General features: G+C 31.2%; 1 protein-coding gene across 2 annotated transcripts in view; it reads right to left on the bottom strand.

Annotated features, from left to right (window-relative positions):
* Nucleotides 1-20,714, bottom strand: part of LOC118194912 (P2X purinoceptor 4-like) — a 96,872-nt gene that overhangs the window by 6,861 nt on the left and 69,297 nt on the right. Inside the window, exons 7-11 of one of the 2 annotated variants that reach the window (XR_004759174.2) lie at nucleotides 19,889-20,021; nucleotides 16,943-17,070; nucleotides 5,105-5,252; nucleotides 1,430-1,528; nucleotides 956-1,104 (exon numbers count right to left, since the gene is read on the bottom strand). Coding sequence is in view for 1 of the 2 variants with exons in the window: in XM_035366124.2 (XP_035222015.1) it covers nucleotides 1,430-1,528; nucleotides 5,105-5,252; nucleotides 16,943-17,070; nucleotides 19,889-20,021 (508 nt within the window). In the remaining variant the exon portion in view is untranslated. The remainder of the gene's footprint in view (nucleotides 1-955; nucleotides 1,105-1,429; nucleotides 1,529-5,104; nucleotides 5,253-16,942; nucleotides 17,071-19,888; nucleotides 20,022-20,714) is intronic. The other variant, XM_035366124.2, reaches the window with a different exon arrangement.

Raw genomic sequence — 20,714 nt, 5'->3', positions numbered from 1 at the left:
AACTGTTCACCAAATAACAAAGTGCGCACTTACATTGCAAGGTGTGTAACTCATGCATTTTTCTCATCCTGACCACACAGTTCTTCCAGTACAGATACTGTTAGCATTCTTTCTTTTTTAAATTTTTCTTATATAAATAATAGATAGCATGGATATGAGAATAAATGATTTGTCTGAAGAATCTGTAGCTGGAAACAGGAGAAATACAGCAAGAATACTTTCAACCTCTTCAGACACTTCACCGTTGATGTCCATGGAGCTCCGTGCTCAATTTATCAAACTGTGAGACATGTAGCAGCTCTGTCTGAGGGATAGCAGCAATAGGTTTTTGATGTTCTACTATAGCTTTTCCAGTGTCTGAGGATTTTGAGTACATCTGGCTCTTCAGTTAACCCCACAGGTAAAAATCACAGAGCGAGAGATCAGGCAATTGAGGTACACAGCATGTGAGAGATGAGCATGTGCAGACATACGATAGCAAACAATAGTTACATTGACATCCCCAGTGACCATTTCAAGCATTTTCTATAAAGGGAAATTCTGTACCAGGAATCCAAATATTTTTCCAGATTGGTTTTGCTTTGACCACCCTGCACTTTGTTAAAATGAAACTTCTAAGAAAGTGCTATGCTTCATTTCTTCACACTCCCGCAAACATCTTCCAAAACGGCAAATGTGTTATTATGAATTTTAGCAAGGATTGCAACATAGGACTAGTGTAAATCTTTGCCTTGAAAACCAGCACATTAAAAATGAATTATATGTAAAATGTGTTTGTCAATTGTATAATTTCAAAAGTCACTAATACAGAAGTAAATACTGAAAAAGACTATGCAAAATAAAAATATTTAAAAAAAAAAAAAAAAAAAAAAAAAACCTATATGAATATATGAAAAACCTATATAACTATATGAAGTATGTAAAAAAAAATATAGTATATATATATAGCACATACCACACATACATTCTACAGAACTTTATTAAACAACACATTCATCTTTCTGTAATTTCATCAATTTTGGCTTAGCAGTGAAAAACCCTCGACAGAGACTTGCAAAAGAACTTCCCAGCCTCAACGATATATGCACATTTGCACTTTTCGTCCTGAAAGGGTTAATTAATTAATAATTTGCATTTCCTATGTGCTTCTATTTTTGTCCTTTCTGTACATGTAATGAAATTAATGATTTGCCCCTGCACCACTTGATAGCCTTCCTCTTCAAGAAAAAAAAGAAAAGGAAAAAAACTTTGCAAAATAAATGATACGTTTGCCAGTGAAACATACAATAAAATTATATGAACATGCTATATCGAGTCAAATTTGTACTCATAATAGTTCTTCCTTTTTTCCTTATTCTTACCTAAAGCAATCACATCCAACTATAGAAATGGACATATGCTTTCAATAAAATTACACTTAAAAACTTACATTGATATTATTTTCGACCACACTCTCAAATTTTATTGCTTTATAAACTTCTTTTTTTTTCAACACATAAAGTACAACAATATCACATAATATTGTAGCCTGAAAAGAAAAACACAAAAACAGAATTAGTTTTATTTCTTATTTACAATACATGTAGTAAAATCAAACTGAAAGAGAAACATGTCACTGTAAAATTTTAAACTGGGACTTTTAATTTGGCATAGACTTTGAATAACACTATCAATTTCAAGATTCATAAAACACAGATCCTTCTTCTTCAGGAGGGGGAAAAAGAGAGAGAGAGAGAAAGAAAAGAAATCTTCGCCACTTCTGAAGAAGATGGACCTATTGCATGGTTCACAAAACTGATAAAGTTTAATTCAAAATCTAGTCAAAACTAAGGTTGTAGACTTTTTTTTTTTTAATCTAATCTGAAAAACATAAAGTAGAGCACTATTTTCTCTTCAAATTTGTTTATACAAGTATGGGTCAAATACTACTCATTTTTATTTTTACTACTCATTTTTATTTTTCTATCCTCCAATAAAGTGGACAGTGATAACTACATGTGCTCATATACACATCTGTTCTCATGCTTTAATTTGAAAATGCTGTATCAGTCATAGCATATCCTCTGAAAATATAGTATTTCGGTTTTGCAAACCAATGAATTTTTAAAAAATTTTAAAAGCAACATATCTTTAGAATTACTGATAGAATGTTAAGCGTTGCCATACATTTCTTTTTCAGTTTTTTCTGTTTATGGCATCAATGTTCAGTTTTCTTAATAATATGACCAACTTTTTTATTTGCCACTTTAGCTTTATTTATTAAATATCGCTTTCAACTTATGCAACATAAAATTCAATAACAAAATCACAAAATCTTTAAAATCAGCATACCTTTAGAATTCCCAACAGAGCATTAATTGCTGCCATAAACTTTTTCTATATTATTTCATTTCTTTAAAAATAATACATAGTGATAACATTTTTTGCCACTTTTTAAATAAAATATTTAAAAAATTATTTGAAACAAAAATGAAGTGAATAAAAAACTGAAGATGGAGGGCATTACATTTAATTCGTCACGAAAGCTCGTCTTCAAAATGAGCTTCTTGTAGCATTTAACATAAGTCCAAAAATATATTTAATGCTTATAAATGTAATATATTGTTCTCAGACACATACCTGTTTTAGATACAAAATCTTAAAAGTGTAAGATTATTTCATAACATATTTTTTATGAAAGACTATTCAGAGCTTCAAATAAAGTATCACTTTCGGTTTATCAATTTTAGTCAAAATTTAATATGTTGTTACCATTGATATAAAAGTCTTAAATACTAAAATTAAAAAGTCTTGGATTATATTCTAATATGATTTGTCATTAAAAATTGTTATGGGCTTCAAATAAAGTACCACATCCAACTGCCCATTCAAGACCGTTACAAGCTTCACATAAAGTAACACTTCTCATTGCCCAATTTTATACGAAATCTAATCAACTCTATAAGACTGCTTGGATATGGAAAATAGAAATTCTGAGAAGTTTCATATGAGAGTTTTCATGGACAAAACATATTGTCACACACGTGTAAACAGAGAAACAGCATTGCAAAAACATGTTATGGGGAACTTAATTTATGTTCATCCACTAAAAATTCACTATCAAATGTTTGCTTTTGTAACACATGTAAACAGCTATCTTAGGTCACCACTTAATAAGCATTTATTACATGGACAAAAGATTCCATGGTTCATTATTTTTACACATCTAGAGATCACTTGTTTTCATTTTAAAATAAGCATTTACCACAAAAAAAAGGGAAGGGTGATTCAACATTATTTTTTTCTCTGTATTTGAATGATGCTCTATTTCATTAACCGCTAACTTATATTAAAGTTTCAGTGTATTATAATACAGAAAGAACCCTCCTCCAAAAAAAAAAAAAAAAAAAAAAAAAAACCCAACTAATTAAAAAAATTGAGAGTGTCAAAATGTAATCTAGAAATTATAAATGTATACATATAATTCTTTTACAAATTAAAAAATGTCATAGCTGCTACAAATATTTAATACAGAGTTTACTAGTGAATCGAGCAATTTCCAATTTCATAACGATGTGATCTACTTTTAGCATGAGTATCGAAGGAGAGTGTTACAACCAGGTGTTGCAACCCAGACTAATGAACAACGTTCATTTGCTGTGAAAGCTTTTTAGTGAATAATGATAGTCATACTACAGTTAAATGTGAAATTATTATTGATATATCACATTAATCTGAACAGTACAGTACTATTTAACCATGCATTCCAAACATGGGTGAAGACCTTGGAAGAGATTGTATCAACCATTAAGAGTGTGATTTTCTGTATGTGTGTAATGATTTTGAAACTCATAAGAATACTGATGCTGTACAGTTGTCAATGGGAACAAACTCCGTAATGGCTGACATTACATCATATCCAAAACCAATATTAGTCCTATTTTAGACTTGGATATTTATTTCCATCATTTCAAATCTAAATAATATTAAGAACTTCACAGGGATGATCTAAATAATAGGCTATGCTTTTATTAACAAATGTTAAATTTAATGAACAAGAACAAAGAAGTTTTGAACATTCTAATCATAAGCAATAAAACATACTTCATTTGTCTGATTGAAACCACAAGTTTTTGCATAGAAACCACTTCAGAGTTGCACAGTAATGGTGCTGCTGTGTACTGTTACAGCTTAAAACCAGTAAGTAAACAAAATTATGTATACTGGTCTGATTGAAACTCGTAAAAACTTGCACAGAAACCACTTTAACAGAGTTCCATAATAATGATGTTGTGAACTATTACAAATATTGCTATAACTAATTTTTACCATTTTGAGAATGAGCATGGACAATGCAGTTTGAAGAATGATAATTATGTACACATGCTCTAAGACTTCACCATTCTTTACTTCCACTGTGTTCTAGTAAAAACAACAGTTTCAATAGGATGAGGTCCCACTGCAAGAACCACGATGGTAATTTTTTCTAGATGATTCACTTCCTGACATGTTGATACTGAAAGGTTAGCAGAAACACCAGATTATTTGAATGTAATCAATTTTTTCTTGTGGGGTCATCTGAAAAGAATCATGTATTGCCCACCAACATCTCTCAAAACTGAAAAACTGATATTATGGGCATAGGAACATATTTCAGGAATTCCAGTCGATATATTACATTAGACTATGAAAAGTTTTCCCAGTCAGTTGGCAGAATACATGGTCCAGACTTGTGGTCATGTTGAAGATGTGATTTTGAAATATTAACAATTATCATCAGAATGATGTTTCATATTATGTTCAGAAAATGCTATGAGAATAAACATACTTTGTAATAAAAGTAAGTATAGCACAGCATGTAATATTTTTGCAATTTCACTAACATTTAAAAGTTACTAGATTCACTGGCAGGCCCTATATTTATTAAAATTAAATAATTACTCCAAAAATAAAATATATCATGCATAAAGTCATAATTTATTAGAATCATAGTCAGACAAATATTTAATACAGAGTTCAAATAAAATAAAAATAAATTTATAATTAAATAAAGACTATTTTAATACCATTACATACATCACAATTAACATTTGTATAAAATAAGTATGTATTTTTAAATAAATACCACTGCTAAAAGTCCAAGACCAGATCCAATATTTAGGAGCAATGGAACAATGCTGAATTTTCCTCCTCGCCCTTGAGCCATGATAAGGAATTTAATACCATATGCTTTATAAAGAGTTCTTTCAGAATCTCCATAATAATGAGCAAACCTAATTTAAAAGAATAATTATATACCAAATATACAATACTAAAATCCGACATGATAGTAAAATGCACCTAAAATTCACAACTAACTTTTTGACCTATGTATTTATAAATATGTTAATGCAAAAATGACACTTTTCAAGTAGACTGAGAGACATGATGCATAATTAATAATATCAGTGACTGTACAAGAGGCACAAAATATATATAATAGAAATGGCTTGATAGCTAATATTTTTTTATGGAAATGTGTCACTGACATGGATACTTTTCACATATGCACAAAAATGCTTTATTTTGGACGATATTTATTTAAACACATGACAATCATACATGCATACACATGAGAAAAAAAGACAAGCAAGAGAAAAAAAGAAAGAAAAAGATCTAAGATCATAGTAACTATTGTTGTCATGCAATATCAAGTTTAAAAATACTGCAATATCAAATTTCCACTAAACGCCAGTAGTTCAAGAAAGGTCAGGAAATTTACTGACCATTACATAGTTCCATCTAGTATAGCAGCAAATGATTTTTTTATCAAAAAAATGTAATGAGCATGAGTTTCCCACCAGATACCGATAATACTCCTTTGTTTGGCTGAGGTAATCAAGAGTATTTTTATTTTGTAATTATTTCTGACTAAAAAAAATTGAAACAATGACGCAAAACGTCATAGACAACGACAATTTGCAAAATAAATCAATCTGCTTATCAATGATAATTAGACATTACAAAGATATCCCCAAATATAATGTCATAAAATGATATAAGGTTTGCTACAGAAGTACCTAACTGTACTGAGAGAATCATAATGCTGTAATACTACAGCCCATGTACTGTCTAAGCTATAATATAGATTGCATAAAACATTTAAATTTATTTTATTCCACTTGTTACATCTTTCAAAAATTATTAGCTTTGAGATCCATCTGCAACATACATAACCATCAAATGATAAACAATTTTTGTCAATACAGTGCCTTCTTTATGGAAAAAACTGCATAACCACATAGAATCTGTTTGCATAAATCTATATTTTTAACCTGTGACTAGCAAATTTCCTAACTGCATTCTAACAAGTACTTACATTGCATAATACATTACACCATACTAAGTTTGGCTAATCTTTGGAATATGGTAACAGGTAGTTTGGCGACATTTTGGTAGGGGATAAAGGTTACTTACCTAGGACTTTGCGAATAATGTGAGAAGTGCTCAGTTCCGATTACGCATTATTTTGTGTGAGGGAAATGAGAGATCATCAGATATGTCATGTGACATTTATGGACGAATCACAGTTCTTTAATCGGAAAAGGGGGTAAATTTGTAAAAATATCTGCCGTACTTTTTATAGCATTAGCTTCACATTCTATGTTCTGTGAAACAGCGTTGCTTAATATTTAGATCCCATGGCCCTATGTAAAGTAAATCCGAAATTTTTATTGCGTTTATGTGTAATCCAAAAGAATTGCTTGAATGGTGTATGAGTGTAGGATTAATTGCGAATAAGTATGAATGTCCAACATGTGGGAATGAAATGAGATTGTGTGAAAGGAAGGATATTACAGATAAGTTTGAATGGCGGTGCAAGAAATCTGGTGAAAATGGACATTTTGTGAAACGGAGTGTAAGGAAGGGTACGTGGTTTGCTGAAAGTCATTTGAGTATGGGTGAAATTTTATTAATTTCTTATTAGTGGATGAATAGACTGCCAGTTGACTACTGGATTATTGAATCTATAAGAAAAGTTTATCCGCCATGCAATCAAGATTGTGAAGAAGATTAGGTAAGTTAGTATTTTTAATCATTTGAGGATATTATTTTTATGCATGTAAGGAATAAATAAATTAATATGGTATTATTGGGAAATTGTTATTAGCAATGAATTAGTTTAAAGTAATTAGGATTGTAAGCTAATTTTTATTAATGTATGTGCTTATTTATATTTTAAGTAGTGTTTTTTAATTTAATTATATTTTAATTTAATAATCATGATTTTGTGAGTTATATGTTTGTAGTATTTTGGAATATGTTTGAGTAGAAGTAAATGTGCATGGAAAGAATTTAAATATTTGACACTAAGTATTTGGAACCATTTTTAATGTTTGCATTTTAAATTTGCAGGTGACGTTTATTAATAGATAATTTAGAGCAAAAAGTTTTTGGATATTTAATTTATTTTATACGTGCAAATGTTCATCCTTTGAAATGGTATATACTTTTTTGTGATCAGGTAATTTCATATATGTGCTTTTTACCGAGTTTAAAGATTCACAAAATTTTCCTGCATTTCCGTGCAAATTTTTCTAATTTATGAGAAAAAAGCAGTGTACATGGATAAAGTTAAGAGTGTGCGCAATGCCGTTTTTGTACAATTCTGGGATTTCTTTTAGTAAAAATAAGTTGATGTGTACATGGTTAGTATGTATGTGCGATTCTGAAAAACGCGGCAAGGAGTTTGCAATTCTGCACTTTTTCCCAATTTTGCAGTTAATATTTGTCATGATTAAGCAGTTTTGTTCCATAAAATTTCTAGCATAAGTGTAATTTGGCTAGCAGATTGTTGGAAAAAGTGTTCAGTAAATAAAAAGAAAAGAAACATGTCTTTACTAAGTAGAAGGTTGCTGTAGCAGAGTTGGATGCCAAATTTTAGCCAAAAAATCGCCAAGTTACCATAATCCAAAGATCAACCCTAAGTTTAGTAATACAAGATTAATTAGTAATACAAATTTTATTTTTACTTTGATGGTTAGTGATAGTAATTCTTATATCATTCTGCAATAAATAAACTTAACTCTTTTTTAGACAAGACCTAATTAACTCACCTATGCTTTATTTGAAGTTGACCCTATATTAAGTTCACTAGCTTTAGTATAACAAAAACATATTTGTTTAGGCTATAATACTAATTCAGAAGTCAAACAACAAAAATCAGCGTTATACCTACAAAATTTTCACAGGACTAGTTTCGATGGTTTTACCGAACCATCATCTTCAGCTGCAAAACCGCAAATGAACAAGATAGGAAATAATGATTAGATAAGATAAGAAAGCCTGGACAAGAATAAGCAAGTGGCGCCATCTGTTGGCGAAACCAGAACTAAAACATAATTTCTCTAAAAGCCGAAGGCAAATTTGGATTGGAATTAGGATCGTTAACTAGAACAGAAAGATTTTTATGAATGTGAAATGCCTCTAGAAAATCCAGTTCTCCAATGGAAGATGTTTTTTGAATAATTTTGGCAGCAGAAAAATTGAAAGTGTGATTTTCGGACCAACAATGTTGAGCAACAGAAGACCTCTGTGTTTCCTTTTTTCTAACATATGCCTCATGTTCTTTGACGCGAAATTTTAAGGCTCTCTTAGTTTGGCCAATGTAAATTAAACCACACTGGCAAGGAATCCTAGGCTATAATATTAGGGAAAACGTGCTTAGAGATGTCTTATATATATCATTCTGAAATTTAGGAATTCTTCAAATTCAAACATTATTTAAATATTTCTGTTCATAAAGCAGTGTTTAAAAGCACCTTCTTTAACTCAAGAACATTAAGTTACATACTTCCTTTATCCAATAGTTTTCTATTAACCAAAGAGATAAAATCCTGTACAGAAAGTAAATTTGCAAATGTTCGTGGAAATGAGTAAAAAATCTTTTGACGGTTACTACTTCTAAAAGATACCAATATTTCTAAGAAGATAAATAAATAACTGTATTGGACATCACTGATAACCATATTCTCAAAGGCCATAGAAGAAAAACATTGTGTGGGGACAATGGATGATTACTTTTAGGAAGTTTTATAATATAGTTTGAACCCACTAGTAGTCAAGTAGGTAAGATTATTGAACATTGATAATTTGACCTAGGTTGATTGCAATGAAAGAATGTGATTTTCCCTATGTATAATAAGCCAGTGTCCTTTAAAATGTCCTCCAAGTAAGTATTGCTCCTTTATGCAAATCATCTGAGTGTGCTTCATCTGAGTATAATCAGATAATCTAATTCAAATCTCTGCAGCTTGAGATGTGATTTCAGTAATTGAATAGGAAATGAGAAAAGTCATTTCCAAAGTTTGTAGTAGTTTTTAAGTTAACCCATAATGATTAGTTTGTATGATTTTTGATTATATAAATATATAAACTAAAATATAAACACATCAATGGATTAATTAAAAATAAAAAAAAATTTACACTGGCAATTAATTTCAAAGTGATACAAAACAAAACACATGCTACAATGTTTTCTTACACATACTTTTTGAAAACTACTAATAATAGCCTAGGAGCTTCAGTTATTCTTCACCAGGATTATCCTCTCATGCAGATCAATATTTTCCATTCAGTTTTGTAAATTACACTGTGTTAATGGCACACATGTACTTATGCTCAAAATCATGTCTCTCATAAATGGCATGGAGTATATTACTTTCAGATCATAACTGCCATGCACTACCTTACACTGAAAATTCTAGATATGTAATTATTTTAAATATTTTCTAGTAGTTTTCATATTCAGATCAAATTTATCCAAATTTTGATGAATATGTGCGTAAATAAATGGTACACTGCTCCAAAAAAAAAAAAAAAAAAAAAAAAAAAAGGGACAGTGCTATATCTCCCGTTCTACTGGGCCGATTGACAAAATTCAAACTGCGTTTTTCATGTCTCGAAAGCATGACTTAGGATATATATTAGATTTATATATAGCACTATTCTAACATAGGTATTTTGACACAAAATCGGACTTTTTCTGAAATAACATACCAATTTTTTTCCATATTTCGATTCTACGGCTCAAATTATGCCACAATACCAAGTTTTGTAAAAATCGTACAAGCAGTTTTTAAAATATTAGCTCTCAAAATTTTAGCTCCTCAATGTTAATTGAATTTGGCAAATATTTATTAATATCTCTTTTTTTACTAAACTTTTTTTATTTTTTCTCTCACATTTCGAAATTTAGGTTCATTCCAAATAAAATTTACCAATTTTTTGTGTTTTATTTTTTAAATTTCTATTTTTAAATAATTTTTAAATATTTTTCGAAAAAAATTTTGAATTATAACCTATAAAATTTTTACCATCATCATAAAGTAGGTGTATTTTTAAGCATATCTGCAAAAAATTAGACTTTTTTATTCAAAATTTTCCAAGATATACACGAATTTACATATTTTCGCGTTTTGAAATTTGGCATCTTTTTTTTGAGCGATAATATCGCCAAATGTGGTCTATGGATTTTTGTTACACTGAATTGACACAGCTATTTTTAACCTTAAATTTCAAGTAAAATTTTACGGAGAATTAATTATATGAAATTTTTTCCCACAATAAGACGTAATAAATATTTATTAATACTATATGAAAATCTATTTTTTAAATTATAGATGATATTATTCAAATTTTTAACAATTTTTTAAAATTTCTCTCTTTCTTCCTTTTTTTAAAAAAATAAGAGTACGTTTTTCTAAGAGTAAATTTTTACCTTCGGCGTTTTATCGTCTGCTACTTTACTTCGTTTAAATAGAATTGTCTAAAACTGAGAATTTTCGTTTAATGTTTATTTGAATTTAATGAAAATATTTTATGACATTAACTGCATAATTTATTTCTAAACAAACTGTTGCTTTTGAAGTGGCTGAAAGAGCGGCAGATACTATCATCCATATTTTTAAAGCATAGTATATTTTTATAGAAATATAAGATTTTGAATAATCATTTTTATAAAAGTCAAATTATGATATAAACATACAACCCTGTAGAGACTGAATTAATGGAAGTTCAATGATTATGTAGAAATGATCTGCAGCTACTTAATGGCTGGATAAGTCAGCAGATTCTGTGCACAAGCAAGAATAATTATATAAACGACACCCAACATTCTGTATTTTTGTATTTAATGTCAATTTAATCTGTAAAAATGTATTTTTGTGCATAGCTTATTTTCATTATATCCTTAAAATTCTAATTTAGAATGTAATTGTCAAGAACTGAATCCTAATCATCAGTAATATAATAATTATTACGGTTATTAATAAATCCTTCTTATAAAGTAATTGCAAATATTTCAAAAAACTTTCTGTCTGAATGCAAATATTTTTCTATGCAAAATTTTTAATTTATATTAATCAAGATTGCACACGATATTATTTATTTGCACTTCAATTTTTACCGTCAGCTCTAGTAGAAGTTAAAAATCAATTATATTTAATTAAGGATTGGATTGGATTATTTAATTATGGCAAAGCACACGAGGGCTATCTGCCTAAAGGGAGGGATGCCTTCGTGGAGGACTTTCTAAGGTAAACTGGCTCGTATACACATTACACATGGGGAAAACCACTAAAACGCCCATGCAACCAGCCCGTTCGCGGGATTTGAACTTCCGACCGAACTACCAGTGCTCAGCGTCTTTACCGCTTGGCCGCTAGTGGGCTATTTAATTAAGGAATGACCATCTAAATTTAGAAACAGCGTACCGTAACAGCAATTCAATTATTGGCGCCGTATCTTTCATGTTACTCCTGATTGGCAAGCTACATGATTTTTAATGAGTATTCGGGTTTTGCTAGTAACATCATTTGGAAATCGCACTTAAACTAGGTTAGTTGGTTATTTGAACATAGAAAGAATGTGGGAGCTATTTGGTTAAGATGCTTTCATAGAGAACCTTTGTAAAGAGAACCTAGAAAATACGAAAACCAACCATGCAAAACCCTGGGTTAGACTTCGCAACAAACAGTTAGTATTTAACAATCTTCAAATGCTAGGCAACTGGTGAGGCTCCAATTAAATTTCCAATTTAATATTTTATTTGTAAATATTTAAAATATTGTTATATACTTAGACACAAAAAGCAGAACTACCAAGCCGTAGTGCAAATGAATATTCATTTTCTTTTGCAATAATTGTATTCACTTAATATTCTTGGAATATGAGCTAAAGATGGAACGTTCTCGGAAGATTAAAGAAGTGTTTAAATCCAGTGATATAAGGTTTGTCTTAGAAGCTCAGGATTAAAACGATTCTGCAATTGCCCCATTAGTTGACTTGTAAATGGTTGTGAATTAAGCAGATGACTTTTAATCTTACGTTTTCAGTCAGACAACGTATTCCAAATGTTTTGTATTGCATGATAATGCATCTTTTCATTATTCAATAACCAGTCGGAGAAACGCTTGTGTTCCGAAAATAAGTATGTGTACTCAATCGTCCTGCATGTTTTTCAAATTTGCCTTCTTGTGATTTCTTTTCTTTCCCCAAAACTAAAGTTGCCTCTCAAAGGAAAGTTTTTTGACACTGAAGAGACAAAATTAATATGACATCTACTTTTAGAGGCATGTCAAAAATAGATCTCTACAAACCTTCTCTTCCATTACATGTTGTGCAGTCAGACAAAAAGTTGCATCAGCGTAAATTCTATAATCTATATTTATTACACTCTGATTACTTTACTAACATACAGTGAATATATACTAAATCTTTTACATCAGCTTAAGTAATTCGGAATTTTTGACGGAATTGTTGTCAGAACTAGGACTTAGAAGATAGGTCATATTGAATATTTCGATAATCCAATAAATTGAAGGCCGAAGTTTCAATATTTTATTTTCGGAGGGAGGGGAATTTTTTTCAGTTTTGTTCCATTATCCTAAGAATATTTGCTTCAATTCTTTATTTTTTCTATAAAAGCGGAAATCTTACACATGGTATACATATAATGCATAGCTTCAATTAAAATTTAATAATATACAGGGTGTTTATAATTAAAGTTCCACATTGAAACGGTCATAAAACAAAAACTACTGGATCAAATGTTATCAAACCTGGTAATCGTGTAAAAGAAATCATAGGAATTTATTTTCCATGAAAAAAGGGAAGTTCCAAACCTCACCACCAGGGGGAAAATGGCGCTGTATGCAATATTTTTAAACGAAATATGGGTCGGAATCTAACTTAACCTTTTGTTTGGTTTAATATGTTGCATACCCTTAAGAAATTTTGAAGTAAGAAAATTACCATTTAAAGGCGTTAAATTCGATAAACGTCGAGTGCGCCATCCGTGTAAGTGAGAAATTCGTCCGTGAAAACCACGAATTAGCGATTAGAAAATGTGAGATCGCAAATCACTCGCACAAGTGCGTACAATCTGGAAATCGTTTTCTTACAGATCGCTAATTTGTAATTTTTGAAGCCTGAATTCGGCCCTAAAACATGAAGATACTGATTCAAAATGCTTTTAATCGATTTGGGCCAAAAAAATCCCTCATGTTATCTATCTAGTTCCATTGCATTCTCCTACTGCATTCGATTGCACAGCAGTCATTCCACACCGTTTCGTGTGGAATGACAGCTAGTTTTATAATTGAACCATTTTTCTCTGAAGAACAGTCGACAGCTGGACTACTGTGATTGCAGCTCATTTAGAGTCAATGTTAAAATGTTTCATGATACATGAACTGCAGTAATGTGACATTTTAGATACTACGATTTTTATGCACGGCTGGGCCCCACCTCACGTGTGTCGCACAGTTACTTAGGCAACATTTCACGAATGAACGTCTTATACGCCAACACTTCCCCTCTTCCCACCAGACCTCAACCTCTGTGACTTTTAGCTATGGGGTTTTCTCAAAAGCACTGTTTATGGTGATAATCTAAACAATTTGGCAGAAATGAAAAATGTTAAACACTGACATGTCCGTAACATTCCTCCCGATATGCTAAGAGCTGCTGTTGAGAATGCTGTAACAGGATTTAACTTGCTTTCGGAAAATGCTAGACGCTACTTTGAACATGCTTTGTAACACGTTTCGGAAAATATTAAACACATTTTAAACAGATGTTTTCGTACCTTATTTCATTTAAGAATCTTGTATACAGCGTCATTTTCCCCCTGGTGATAAGTTTTTTTAACTATTTTTTTCCTCGCTGAAAATAAATTCTCATAACCTCCTTTACACGATTCCCAAAAGTCCCAGCTTTAAAAATATATATATAAATATAATCTTTTATATTAATCCTCTTAGAAAGAATGTTTTAAGAAGCTAATTTTTCTCTCGCGTTAATAGATTGTATAAAAAAACATGATCTTTAATATGATTTAGATTGTTTAAGCCGATATAAGAATCGGGTTACTCGGTGGTACAGAATTAACCCTGCTGGACTGTTTTATTTCTTTGTCATTTAGCAAAAATCTTTTAATTAAAATATTTATCCTTTGGACTTCGCTTTTTTTTATTTATAGTTAAAATGACTAGAAAATGAAAACCTGTCTTCAGCTGAAACGCAATTCATGTAATTGATATTTTAAAAAATTGACAAGAAAGCAAAATTTATGGAAGTCTAGCAATCGAAAAATCTTAATTTTCTTGTGTGTGCACTGAAAATAACTGTAGAAGGAAAGAAGAAAATTAGGTAAGCAAAAATTTGCAGGGAAATTTGGCTGTCAGACATACCAAGATGTTTCAAAAAATTGGACGCTTTTGAAGATACTTTCAGGATACTTCAATGAATTTAGGTGTTCAAAGAAAAAACACTTGGACGTGTACACCAGCAAATACCATTAATTGAGCTTGTGGTTAACAGAAAAGACAATATGGTTTAGACTATATGGTTGTATAAATTTAAATTGCGTTATAGAACATCATATCGTATCATAAATGGAGAATCCCATGATTTTCTCATTCGAATTATTTGAAGATTCAGGAGTTTATCCAGTGATGTATGTGGATGTCACCTAAAGATGTTTTTTTTTCCTCCTGATGAAACAGCGGCCGAGCGATAAAGTCACTGAACGCTGGTAGTTCTGTCCGAGGTCCGAATCCCGCGAACGGGCTGGCTGCTTGGGCATTTTCGTGGTTTTCCCCATGTGCAACGTGTATGCCAGCCAGTTCCCCTTAGAAAGTCCTCCACGAAGGCATCCCTCCCCCTAGGCAGATAGCCCTAGTGTGCTTTGTCATAATTAAATAAACCAAAACCTCTTGATGAAACCAGTCTTTCCTTTCATCTCATACCTTCAAAATGTTTAGCCTCTAAAGACATAAAGGCTCTGACCAAATATTGATGAAATGGGTTGAATTGAATTATTAAGTTACATCAAAGTAGGGCTATCTGCCTAAAAGGAAGGATGCCGTTGTGAAGAACTTTCTAAGGGAAATCAGCTGGCATACACGGTACACATGAGAAAATCCACGAAAACGCCCATGCAACCAGCCTGTTTACCGGGATTCGAACCCCCGGAGTGAACTATCAGTGTTCAGCGACTTTACCGCTCGGCCGTTTGTGGGCCTTTATGAAATGGAAGGCGATAACTTTATTTAAAATGATTGTCAGAAATATCAAGATATTTCGAAAATTGGATATTTTTTAATATACTTGCGGAATGCCTAAAGAAAAAGAGCAAGAATAAAGTAGAATGAAGAAAAAGAGGAAGAATAAAGTAGAATGCCTGAAGAAAAAGAGAAGAAAAATATATTTTATGGTAAAATTTAGTATTTGTATTTTTTTAAATTTTAAAACTTTTTAATCTTATGATATTTGATTTTTGCGATTTCAAAAATAAAATATTTGACTAAAATATGAATAACATTTAAGAAGCCAAATGTAGGATAAAATTGTGTAAAGCAATGGGCACAATGATAAAACTGTTTAAAGCAGTGTATGCAAGTCATCCTAAGTTAAAATGTCGCAATCATAAGTTAAATGTGTCTCTTATTTATATATATCTTTTCTGAACGGAACATTGAAAGGCGTGTTAACTGTGCTTTACTGTATTTTCTCTTTTAATATATGCAGTTTTCAAACGCATCGTAGTCTGGGTTACAAAGTATTCCTCCGAAAGAAACGCAATTCAAATAAATAAAATCAAATTCTGGAAAATTTATATTAATAAATATATTTAAAATGCTCAATTCGAATTTTAAAACAATTATCTGAAGAGACAATGCAACACAAACAATTAAAATAAAAGTTAAGAATTTAAAAATTACCTAAAATAATAACTATGACAAAAAATATATATAAAGAAAACTATTTGAAAAAAAATAAATGCTGCACCTTCATTTACGCAGTTCGAATAGGTAAGTAGAAATTTTTAAATAGTTATTCGAAAAAAAAAAAAAACCATGCAACTTAAACAATTAAAATGAAATTCGAAAAAGAAAAAATTACTTAAAATAATAAGTTATAATTAAAAATATAATATAAAGAATATTATTTGGAAAAAAGGAACGATGGTGACTTTTTTTCCGCTCACGGGAAAGGAAACTAGGTTGCCATATATTAAGAAGTTCGCCAAGTGAACTATTCTTGGCGCAAACTGACAAAAAAGTGCCAACATAAATTTATGAATTTCTCCGTAAATTTCGCTCCAAATTTTACAAAATTTCATATTTAGGCGTAATTTGAGTCGTAGAATCGAAATATGTAAAAAAATTGGTATGTTATTTCAGAAAAAGTCCGATTTTGTGTCAAAATACCTATGTTAGAATAGTGCTATATATAAAACTAATATATATCCTAAGTCGCGCTTTCGAGACATGAAGAACGCAATTTGAATTTTGTCAATCGACCCAGTAGATCGGGAGATATAGGACTGTCCCATTTTTTTTTTTTCTTTTCTTTTCTTTTCTTTTTTTTTTTTTGAGCAGTGTACATATGAAAATATTTAGCAAAATAATTTACTTACCTAAAATTCAAACCTGGAGCAATATCAAATTTCTCATCTAACCTTCTAAATATGTATGTTGGAAAACATTTGGAAGCGTCAAAGTCAAAATTACAGTCCCATTTGATAATTATAGCAATTGCTGCCCCCTAAAATTAAACAGATCTGTTATTTATATCATTTTACATCTTCTAGAATACATATAGTGCACACAACACTTACAGTATTTTATATACAGGACACCAGTTCAAATAAATATATTTATAAAAATAATGAAAATGTTTATTATCAATTAATCGTACTTACATCTAAGAGCTCAGATAATTTTGGTATATAATATGGTATCTTTCTCATTTATTTTCTCACAGTAAGAAAAAGAAATTATATTAATGGAAAAAGAAAAATTATAATTTAAAAATGACTTCCATGTGAATTTACTTATATTCAAATAGATAATGACAATTTTACATAATTAATATTTTTTTATAATAAAAAAGTTACTTTTTTTCCTTCTGATCATAATGGAAAATGTCTAATCACAAGGAACAAGCCTAAAATAAATCTGAGCAACATTTGCAAGATATACATAAATAAACTTCAGAAATCTTTCAAAATGCACAAAGTAGTTTTAACCTGGTAGTGTGTTCAAATGAAAGTTAATCTGCACAAAGCCTTTCTTTTGGAATTAAATTTTGCTAGTTTACATACAGTTTCCAAAAAAAAACTATACTAGTTTTTGAATCTGTTATAATGGTTACTTGCATCATTTTACAAATTATGATCACACTTGTATAACATAAAGACTTGTTTTCACCCGATCAGCAATCAATAGCCAATTTGGAAAAACTGCACTATTTTATGGCACTAGTGTGAATAATGCATTTTTATATTAAGTGATAACTTAATTTTTAAGCCCATAATAATCCATAGCTGGAAATTTCTAAAACAGAAAGAAAATCAATTGAGTACATCACAAATCACATGAAAAATAGCTCAGTTTCAACTCTGGCAAAATTTCATTGTAAGATAAATTTAGATTTGATAGATAAGATAATAAAATATAGTTTTCCACTTCTATAAATTTGAAGAGGGTGAAAAGAAAAGTAAATATTCATTCCTTGTACTTAGGTTTATATGAAAACAAACTCATATACAAATTTACATACGTTTCATAAAATTAAATCAAAGCTTTAATTTTCTTCAAAGAAACAAGTTTAATACCATCTGAAAATAAAATCAACAAAATCTTAATTCATATGTACAAGGTAACCAAAAAGGTTTTTGCTGCTTCTGATATGACATTGGAAAAATGAACCTCAACGTAACATAAAAACAATCGCCAGACCTGGTGATGAAGTGGTTAGGATGGGAGTCCGGATACTGACCAAGAATATAAAAGCGCATTGTATTGGTACTTCAAACATAATCGTATTGGATTGAAAACTCAGCTTGTTTCTCTACTCGTGACTATTTAATGCTCTCAAACCTAGAATGCTACTCTTACTGACAAACTTCTATGCAAACTCAAGTTCTGAAAGTTTTTATGCCTCCAGGTGACAGACATACCTAAAGTATATCTCTTATTTTATTTACTACCATGATTGGCCATTGGCAACTCTGAACTTTTGGTAATAACTCTTATGTAATTGAAGCCAAGTGCGAGCAAAGCGATGAGCAACTTTAAACATAATTTTCACAGTGACCGATTGAAATGGACGTGTCAATGGCGCGCGTTTAGAGTTGTTTGGTGTATGATTTTAAAGTGGGCTTTGTCAGCAGCAGAATCAAATGATGAAATTTGCCAGGTCTTTGGGATGATGTTGTTAATGAATGAACTGCTAGGCAATGGTTCCAGAAGTTCAGGTCAGGAGATATGTCTCTTCGTGATGCACCACGCAGCAGTCTGCCACAAGTGCTGGACAATGAGGACCTGAGAGCAGCCATAGAGAGTGACAGTAGCCAAACATGTGGTGAACCTGCTGCACACTTCCAGGTAGCTAATGAAATTATCAGACTCCATTTGTACTGCATAGGAAAGGCATACAAGCTGAGCAAGAGGGTGCCCCCGCTCACTGCCCGATGCAAACAAGCAACAGTGTATCGCTGCCTGTTTGTCATTGCTTACTTGGCACCACAATAAATCCATATTTGATTGAGTACTCACCAGCCATGAAACAAGGATCCAGTATGACAAACCCAGGTGTTAAAGACATTGGTTGTCACCATGAGACCCTAGACTTCCCACTGCAGGACCTTCTCTCCACCCATGCAAGATCATTCTCTGTATCTGGTGGCCTAGTCGCTAAGTGGTGCATGAGCACTATGAGCTCCTGCCAGTGGGCCAAACCATCACAGCAGGCCTGAACCAACTGCCTTCTCAGCAGTTGGAACTTGTGCATGAGGCACTGACGCATAAAGATGCAATGGTCAATCATAAGGGTGCACTCCTCCTCCATGTAAATGTGAGGCCGCATGTGGCTCAGGAGGCAAGGGACACCATCCAGCAACTGGGCTAGAAGACACTAACCCATCCATCATACTCCCCAGATCTCATGCCAACAGACTACCACCTTTTCCAATCCCTGGACATGCATCTTTATGGGAAATCCTTCAACATCCAGCCAGACCTCAAAAAGGCCCTCACGGACTTCTTTGCGTCCAAGACTCCTGAGTTTTATTGTGATGGCATCGCACAGCTAGCCACTTGTTGGCAAAAGGCACTGGATGCCAATGGTGATTACTTTGAGGATTAGCGGTGATTATTATTTGTTTTATGACTTTTTCTTTCCGACTGTGCAAAACAGCAAGAACTTTTTTGGTTACCTTATATCAATAACTAACCAAACATGAGTATCATACTATTTCTGAATAAAAGTTAAAGAACATAAAGCTAAAAAAACCCCCCAATAATAAAAGTAATTAGCAACTTCATGACTGAAACAAAAGTTTAAAATACATAAAATTTACTTTAACAGCCATGTCATTATAATCTCCTGGAACAATATCCTCTAGCACAAAAATTGGACAGAGTGGGTTTTTTACTGGATCATAAATGCAGCGTTTCAAGGTATCCACATCTTTAAAATCAGGAATATTTCTCCTGTAAAGATTAAAAAATAATAATAATAATAATAATTTGCACATCAAAAGTATTGTACAGTTAAATTTTCATAAGCCAAAATTGAACAAAAAAGAATTGACTTTTTTAAATACTCTAAAGCTGCGTTCACACAAATGCGGTCACCCGTTCGCACATAAAGCGTTAACCAATCAGAAGCGAGTTCAGAGGCGGCATTTGCCGGATGGCCACGTTGACTCAAAGTTGAAGCCGAGTTGATTCAACTTCAACTTTTTGACGCTTGATGCGTCAGTTTCAGGCCTATTGTTTCAAACGTCTTTATACCATGGTTTTTAAATGATTGCACTTTGAAAAATTCAAATGGACTAATCTTAATAAAAATTTCAGATTAAATTTAAAAAATGCATACGCTAATAGAATAAATAGCTTTATAAATTATTTAGAGGAAAATTCTCAAGTTTATTAGTAGTAATAAACCTTAATAATCCACCATAAATGATATATGGTTTGATATTTTTTATTGCATTATTTAAACCAATTAAGGGAAGTTTATTTAATGAAGCATTTCAGGGAAGTTCATACATCATGAGAATACATTTACGGCATTCTACCACATGAAAAATTTACTCTAAAAAAATAATCATGCAATTAGGATTCTTTAATTATCATTCAACAAAATTCATAAATAAATTAAATTAGATATATACAACATTT

This window comes from Stegodyphus dumicola, chromosome 6, assembly GCF_044657685.1.
Source record: "Stegodyphus dumicola isolate Sdum_Otavi_A_Nest chromosome 6, ASM4465768v1".
Lineage (NCBI taxonomy): Eukaryota > Metazoa > Arthropoda > Arachnida > Araneae > Eresidae > Stegodyphus > Stegodyphus dumicola.
The sequence above is the reverse complement of the archived record's forward strand: the minus strand, read 5'-3'. Positions and strand labels throughout refer to the sequence as shown.